The 8,723-nt window shown below is 26.3% G+C and overlaps 1 protein-coding gene across 2 annotated transcripts; it reads left to right on the top strand.

Moving 5' to 3' along the window:
• The first annotated feature begins 1,499 nt into the window (after positions 1–1,499).
• Positions 1,500–8,716, top strand: LOC123266651. 2 transcript variants are annotated; one of them, XM_044730995.1, is made up of 7 exons: positions 1,500–1,610; positions 1,940–2,200; positions 3,855–4,052; positions 4,988–5,098; positions 7,646–7,862; positions 7,943–8,183; positions 8,265–8,716. In XM_044730995.1, the coding sequence occupies exons 2-7, from the start codon at positions 2,081–2,083 to the stop codon at positions 8,560–8,562; spliced, it is 1,185 nt and encodes a 394-aa protein (XP_044586930.1). In that variant the 5' UTR covers positions 1,500–1,610; positions 1,940–2,080; the 3' UTR covers positions 8,563–8,716. The 2 variants fall into 2 exon arrangements, with proteins under 2 accessions (XP_044586930.1, XP_044586929.1); XM_044730994.1 differs by lacking the exon at positions 1,500–1,610 and having other exon boundaries at positions 1,664–2,200.
• The last annotated feature ends 7 nt before the right edge of the window (positions 8,717–8,723 follow it).

The raw sequence follows: 8,723 nt of genomic DNA, 5'->3' as shown, positions 1-8,723 counted from the left end.
ACTTAATTTTAATTTCTATGCTTCATGAATTTTAATTTAAAAACAGTTATTTAAGTTTTCAATAATCGTAATTTTTTTCTACATTCAACCTTCTTATTTCTTCATTAAAAATTTTTTAAAATTATTACTTAGGGACTTTTTACTAAAAAAAAAAAAAAAAAAAAAAAAAAAAAAAATAAAAGAAAATATGAAAAAAATCACTTAAAAATTTGTATTAAAATAGATAATTTCAGATTACTCTTAAAAAGTTTTATAATAAATTCTTCCAAAAGTGAAAAATTTTTAGCTATCAATGTAAAAGAAATATTTAAATCCAATGACATCACTCTAGTTTGTATATTTTTTTCTGTTAGATGTAAAAAATAATAATAAACACAATTCAAAAAGAGGGATTTAAAATTTGAACTCTTACAGACTTAATAATAAAAATACTGGCATGGAACTATAAAATTTTTATCTTCAATCATATTTTTTTCTTTATAAACACTTCCTCAAGAAAAAAGCGATTATTTCATTTAATTTTTAATAGGAGAAGTTAGTATAAATTAACATAAAACTTCCGAAAGTATTGAAAATTTTGTTTACGTTCACTAAATTATCATGAAATGAGACATCACATGGTCACACTCTAAAATATTAATAGTCCTTAATATGATGATTAGATAATTTGATCTACACTTTTTACAGTGTTTTATTTTCTTACTAATGAATAAAAAATTTCTATCAATTATTGTGAAGCATTATAATAAATTCAAAATAAAATATAGATTCAGAAATATTGATAAAAAAATTCCAAATCATTATTTATTACAGTTCCTTTAATTTTAATAAAAAATTTTGACGACTATTACTTAAATCATATTTTTAAAAATATTTAAATATCAATATTTGTTTTTAATGCAAAATATAAATTTGTAAATTTGATTTATAAAATTAAAATACTTTTTCAAAACATTATATTACAATAATTATTTTAGATAATTTAAAGTCAATGAAATTGAAGAATATATTTTATAATGAAAAATTCTAGAAATGATCGATAAAGGTTTTATCAGCAGTGGTAAAAGCTCAGTAAAGTCAGACAATAGTAAAAGTGTACCAAAAAGCGAATAATAATGAGTAATTAAATGATCTACACGCTGATGCTTACTGTAGATTGCCGATCTTTATCAACTGTCACTAGAGTATCAAACTAAGAGATTTTATCAATAAATAATCGACTAATCAAGGTGACTAATTCCATACAAATTCTATATATGGAAGCGAACTGATTAATGCAATATATTGAATAAAAGTTACGTAATTTAGATGGTAATAGTACCTATAAGAAAATAAGAAACAAATAAAATTGGATAAAAATTCAAAAGAGATTTATGACTTCATCAACAATGACATCGAGCAAGTACGTCACAAGTTTTATTACATTAGATAATTTAAGTTTATAAACATAATCCTTGGGAGGCAAATCAACAATCAAACATCTCGAGTCAAGGTTGTAATTGCATTAAGATTATAAATGACAATAGTTACTACAGCACAACGAATAGAAGCCGTGTCTTGTACTCGTACTCGTTCTCGTACTCGGGCCAGTTGAATTGCTTTTGCAGGGAGTAAGTCGATAAGAGCTTAGGCATATTAGTGTCCTCCGTCCATTCACGTAAATGGTTCCAACGCTTTAAGATCTCAGTCTTGTTTGAACCTTCGTCATTATTAAATCTTAACTTAGTTATTTATTTTTCTAAATTAATTTTGCTTATTTTTGTTCCTGTTTCAAAATAACTTTAACTCTTAAATTCAAATTTTTATCTATGTTTATTTTTCTTAACTAGTTTAAAACATTACATCGGTTAACTTTTAATTAGTATCTAAGCACCGAGGCCTTGTTATCATTATCAGTAGCATAAACATAAACTGTTATTGACTTACTTTGACTATCAAGTTTCAGAAGTTCAGAAAAATTTTCACTCATTTTATTTACAAACGAGTATCTATCAACAACTATCTCGATACTACAAGTTTTATTTTTTGTGCTGATAAACATTGCTAAGCACGTTTTGTAAAATATTTGTTTAATTAAAAAATGGCAACAATTATAAAATGTAATAACGATTCGTGTGAATTTAAGAAAGATATTGGAAGAAGAAATGCTGTTCCAATAATTTACACTCGAGGAACTCATTATGAAATTGGTTTTGATATTGTAAGTTAATTTTCCAGAATTTATTTTTTTTAAAAAAACTTTTGTTAAAGTATTACATACTTTTAATTTATTTGATACTACACACGCCTACTATGAGAAAAAAATTGATAAGATGCTATAAGAAGTTTTGGTTGTGAAAATAGTTTCAAAAGTTTGAAGGTATTGATTTAGTGTGAGTTTTCGGTGTGAAATTTCGGTATAATATCTAAAATTACATTATTTTGTAAGCAAATAATTGTCAATTGTGATTTTAAATTGAAATTTTGTGTTAAGTTTGGGAGAAATAATCAAATTAATAAGGACTTTTTTATTTGAAATTTTATTTCTTACAAAAAGTTTACCTTATAATTTATTATATATTTTAAAACTTAAAAATAATGTAGATTTTGGGTAAAAAATTTGTGGTCATATCTTAGAAATTAAACATTCCAAGTGTAAGTTTTACTTAGTTTCAATACACTTATTTACATCAGACTGTGGATCATCAATTTTTGACAGTTCAATTTTTTTTATCTAAAAATAATTTTGTAGTTTTTTTTTAATAAGCTGAGCTATAGTTTATTTTTCTTTTTTTAGTTTTGACAATTACAATATACAGTTATCATATAGATCTAAAATCGATAAAACACAAAAAATTTTATTTCAAAGAACTGCACGTTAAAATTTACCGAATTTCCACAGGTATATTGATAATATATTTCTCCTTTTTAAAATTATAAGTTGAGAAAATTAGAGATCACACAAAAAAATAATAGAACCAAAAAATTTTTTTAATTTATTTTGTACTGATCATTATAGAATTAAACTATGCAACGTATAAAACCACAGTTTTGAATTTCATCCGTAAAAAACCTGATATGTATTCATTTCATAAAGATACATATAACTGTTTAAATTATAAAAGTTATTATTTTTTTAATACACACAGTAATAAAAACATTATAAAAAATATGAAGTGAAAAAATATATCTCATATATTTATCATCACAAAAAGATTTAAATTATATTATCACCTCGATAATTTTTTAAAAGTTATATACCTTTAAAATAATAAAATTTACAAGGATTAAATATTTTTAACTAATCCACCGAAGAAAATAAAATATTCATTGCGTAAACAGTGGAGCAGAACAAATAAACTGTTTTTTCAATTCTGAATAAAATAAATTTTATCTTAAATAAATTCACTAAAAAATATCAGACTTATATTGTTATCTTTATCAATACATAGTTTAGACTAATCAACTTTTTATAAAATTTAATACCGCGGTATAAAATTTATATCTCACCTAATAAGTTATTACATAACGATTGAATTGTAAAATGATTCATTGGTCAACTAAAATAAAAAATAGACAGTTAAATAATAAATTAAGCACGTCAACGATCACGATAAATTATTTCAATCGATAATTGATACACCCTGAAACACTGTACTTTTTAAATTTATATATTATATTATAACATTATATTGTTATTGTCCAGTTACTTTATTGACACTCAGATTAAAATCATACTCCTAGTGTGTATGTTCCACCGTTCTAAACATTAATTATTCGCGACAACCTGTTTTAACTTATTTATTTTATTTCGCCATATATTATCTATTTCATTAACAATAAATGTAATAACATTTTTTCTAAAATACTTTCAGGGTCGTACCTTTGCTAAAATAATAAACGAGTTTGTAGATTGCTACAAACCGCTAAACGAGACATATTTGGCGGCGTACAGCACTGAAGAAGGAAGAAAAGTCTACGATGAAACATTAGAGTGCGTTAAAAAACAATTTCCGCAATATGTACGGGAAATTGAAGGTACAGCTGCTGGTGCAAATGTACCATTTTACAAGGTAAAGTTTCATGTTTCATTATTTTTTATTACCATAATAATATTAATAATAATAATAATAATAATAATAATAATAATAATAATAATAATAATAATAATAATAATAATAATAATAATAATAATAATAATAATAATAATAATAATAATAATAATAATAATAATAAGTGGCTCTTCGACAAGGCCACTCGTGACATTTATGTCATTGAGTTCTCGGCCCCGGCTGAACACAACATCTCAGCCAAAGAAGAGCACAAAAGAAAAATATATCAGGATCTCCTATTTGAAATTGGCAAACTTTACCCAGGTTACCGTGTCAAACTAGTCGTCCTAATCGTTGGCGTCCTTGGAGGGATGAAACAGTCTTTTGTATCCTCACTTGCCAAAGTTCCAGCTTGCACGTCAAAATCTGAGTTCTTGGCTGTCAGGATGCAGAAGGCTGTAATATTAGGTTCCCTCCGTCTACTTAGGGAAATGACTTTGGCCTGCTGTGGCCGCTAACCGCCTTGTTGTGCGGAGTGGTCCAGCAGTAATGGATGGAGCTCAGGCTGGGCCCTCGGAGAGTCGGACTTCGGGGACAACCCCCCTGAGCATTTAATAACATAATAATAATAATAATAATAATAATAATAATAATAATAATAAAGTACAATATCTCATAATCAAATTTAGTTGTCTTCCCAAAGAGCGATTGCAATTAGTTATGAGTTATGATATGATTTTCATAAATATGGTAATTCAAAGCTATTTTTATTGCAATAAGATGTTAAATATAATGACTAATGAGTAAGACTGCCACGTGTAGACATATCTTGACTTTACACAGATACTTATCTGACATCTAATTATTATTTTTTTTTTTTATTACTCTCAACCTTGATAGTGGTTACGGTTTATCAATTGTGACAATTATGATTATTGTAATTATTTATTTTTCAGCTATTTCTTATGCATCTCGATGATATTGTTCCCAATGTCGTCAACGGAGAAATGGCGAGTACTAAACAGCCTGTTGGATGCTCATCTATTGTCTGCAATTATCCTGGACAGGTATAATTATTTTTTTTTTTTTTTTTTTTTTTTTTTTTTTTATTAATAGTTAATCGAATAGTTATATAATTGTAGGAAATTTTAGTGAGTAAGTCGTAATAATTTAGATGTTTGAAAAAATGCGATAAAGTGGCATACCTGAAATTTATATTTGCATACTAGGAATAATATTGTGTAATTGAAATTGAATTAAAAAAAATTAATTAATGTACGGCCTACATTATTTTCGAAGCGATTTGTAATATTGAATAAATGTATGAATTTTTGTGTTAAATTTAATTTTTTATTACATAACGGAACAAGTTTTTAGCAAATAATTTAAATCTATTAGTCTACTGTCCCTACTACGAAGTGTTTGGCAACAAAATTCTAAACCGGACAAACTTAATTAATTTTTATGTAAAAAAATGTGAGGAATTCAATGGTGCTATTTGCCAAACTGCATGAGTAACAGCAAATTAGTTATTAGCAAAAAGGTGTGCAAATCGATGCTAGGTCATACTTTAATCGCTATTTATATTATAGTTAATAAAGATGATTGCCTGAAATATTTTTTTTTGGCAAGCCCCATTATTGGTTCATACGAACCAACCATTTTTTTTTATAAAAATCAATTAATTATTAGTCCAAAATAATTAATAAACTTTTACAAGCGAATGCTAACAGCTGAGTGAGTTACCGACGCAGTCCGCGCAGCTCCGAGCGACTGGCGGTGATGCGCGCGCAACTGTTTCGTTCAAATCACCCTTCTAGGTGATGTCTCTGATAAAAATAATTTAACGTGATAATAATTATTTAATATTAAATTCAACTGATAGTTGTTACTATTTTTACTTTTAATATTGACATTATACTCATTCAATATTTAAGTATAAAAATTTTAATTAATTATCAGTAAATATTACTGCAAAAAAATCATTTATACTTACTAATACCAGGAAACTTAGACATCATTCTATTTTTAAGCCACGAACAGTTACTAAAATCTTTTATATAATTACAAAGCTCGATAAATATTTAAAAATTCTGAAATTAAGTAAAGTATTATAAGTGTAAAAGTAAATTTCTGATTTTAATTTGACAAAAGGCTACAATATATTTTAATTTGTTTTAATGACGACGTTAAAAACTAATTATAATATTGCAAATAGTTAATTATAGTATAAGTTAGTATAAATGGTTTTCGTAGTTATTTTTATACTTAAATAATTATTATCACGTTAAATTATTTTTATCAGAGACATCACCTAGAAGAGTGATTTGAACGAAACAGTTGCGCGCGCATCACCGCCAGTCGCTCGGAGCTGCGCGGACTGCGTCGGTAACTCACTCAGCTGTTAGCATTCGCTTGTAAAAGTTTATTAATTATTTTGGACTAATAATTAATTGATTTTTATAAAAAAAAATGGTTGGTTCGTATGAACCAATAATGGGGCTTGCCAAAAAAAAATATTTCAGGCAATCATCTTTATTAACTATAATATAAATAGCGATTAAAGTATGACCTAGCATCGATTTGCACACCTTTTTGCTAATAACTAATTTGCTGTTACTCATGCAGTTTGGCAAATAGCACCATGGAATTCCTCACATTTTTTTACATAAAAATCAATTAAGTTTGTCCGGTTTAGAATTTTGTTGCCAAACACCTCGTAGTAGGGACAGTAGACTATATGATTCGAGGATATTTAAGTGATTACTGATTACAAAAAATAACTTACATTTAATTGTTAATTATTTATTTTTAATTGTTATAAAATTTAAGTTGCTCAATAATTTTTCTTAACAAATATTGCTAGTAAATGAATGTTTAATCCATACATTAGTTATCATATGTCTGTCTAAATAGTAACGCAATAATTATTAATGAATGTAATACAAATAAAAATTTTAACCTGTATTAATTCAAGGACATTTATCTATCAAATACTAAATGTTTTAAAAAGCATTGATTTAATATTATATTAGTGTTAAAGAATAATTTATTTTATTTTAAATGTCATTTAAGATAGATAGAAAAATTTGAATATTTAATTGTAAAAAATTGCAAAAGAGATTTTTTTTTTTTTTATTAATTTGTTTAATTCTATTTATAATAATACTATGAAAAATGGTTATTAAATTTTTACTCTTCGAAGAAAACTAGATACAAATATTGTTAGAGATTTTTAAAGATAATTGGACAATAAATTCAATTTTTTAATCGACATAAAATGATATGAATAAGAAATTAATAAAACATAAAATAAAATAACATCATGAATTTGCCATAAAAAAGATACGACAGTAAGTCAGCATATCAAGATGTGAAGCATCAACTAATAATTAAAAAAAATTTGTTATAGCTTGAAATAACTATAAAAAAAAGTTATTACTGAATTAAATGTATTACTGCGGTTTTTATTTTGAATCCTACTTTAAAAGTATTTTTCTACAAGTTATTATCAGATACAGATAATTTTTTTGTTGATATTTATGATTTTTATTTATAATATATTGTTAGAAAAATAAAAAAATATTATTATCTTAATTATAATTTATTCACAGGAAATTTTAGGACACAACGAAGATGCTTTGAGTGAAACTTTAAATTATTGGTACATAGTCTGCGCAGACATAAACGAACCTGGATACAAAAAAGAAAAATTTTCATCTCTCTCATACGCAGGATTTCTTCCTGGCTACACAATGGGATATAATTATCACGGATTAGTATTCAGTATCAACACTCTGAGTGCAAAAACGCTGAGATCAGGAAAAACTCGTATGACTTAATATCATGAATATTCATTTATTTCTAGTTATCACTTATATAAATATTAATGAAACAAAACAATATTTTAGCACGATATTTCTTAGCTCGAGCTCTTCTTGGCGTAGAAAATTTCGTTCAAGCTCAACAGACCCTGAGAAACAAAGGATACGGCGCCGCGGAAGGTTTTTCGGTGAACATGACATTTTTAGAGCAAGAAGGCGATAGAATGTTTCATAACGCTGAAGTTGGTCCAGTTGAAAAAGATTCAGATGAATCACAACTAAGTATTCTTACTGCTAGTCCCGGTGAAAATATATTTCACTGCAATAAGTAAGCATTAATTATTTAAATATATAAGTACATTTATTCATTTGAAATCGACATCCGTCTAATTATGAACAATAATTGCAGATATCTTCGATTAAAAGTACCCGAAGTAGACGGTGTTATTATACCAAGTAGCGAACATCGAATGACAGCAATATTGCGACATCCGCGACCTCGAACTCGCCGTGAAGTCATAGAAATACTCACCGACCAAACAGATAACGAGTACCGTGTTTATCAAGAGTTCGGACCAGATGATTACGTTAAGACGATAGCAACTGGAATATTCGATTGTGTTAAAAGAACTTGGTCTATTTACGCCGATAAACCAAAATTCAATGAGCCATTAGTTGTTTTGCCTATACGTACAGAAACATTTTAAATAATTGTAATTAATTCACTTCGATAATTACTAATGACTAATTATTAATTACTGAGCAATCATTATAATTTTTCACAGTAATTTGTGCAAGCAAAAAATCATCCAGGGTATACTAATGATTGATAATAAACTTATCAGTTATAAAAACCATTAATTTTTTT

This window comes from Cotesia glomerata, linkage group LG6, assembly GCF_020080835.1.
Source record: "Cotesia glomerata isolate CgM1 linkage group LG6, MPM_Cglom_v2.3, whole genome shotgun sequence".
Lineage (NCBI taxonomy): Eukaryota > Metazoa > Arthropoda > Insecta > Hymenoptera > Braconidae > Cotesia > Cotesia glomerata.
Note: the sequence above shows the minus strand (reverse complement) of the source record. Positions and strands in the feature narration are given on the sequence as shown.

Excerpts from the sequence above, each read along its gene's own strand:
- LOC123266651 (XM_044730995.1), top strand. The coding sequence starts at position 2,081 with ATGGCAACAATTATAAAATGTAATAACGATTCGTGTGAATTTAAGAAA. Across the intron at positions 5,099-7,645 it reads TCTGCAATTATCCTGGACAG|GAAATTTTAGGACACAACGA; the intron begins GTATAATTATTT and ends ATTTATTCACAG. Across the intron at positions 7,863-7,942 it reads GCTGAGATCAGGAAAAACTC|CACGATATTTCTTAGCTCGA; the intron begins GTATGACTTAAT and ends ACAATATTTTAG.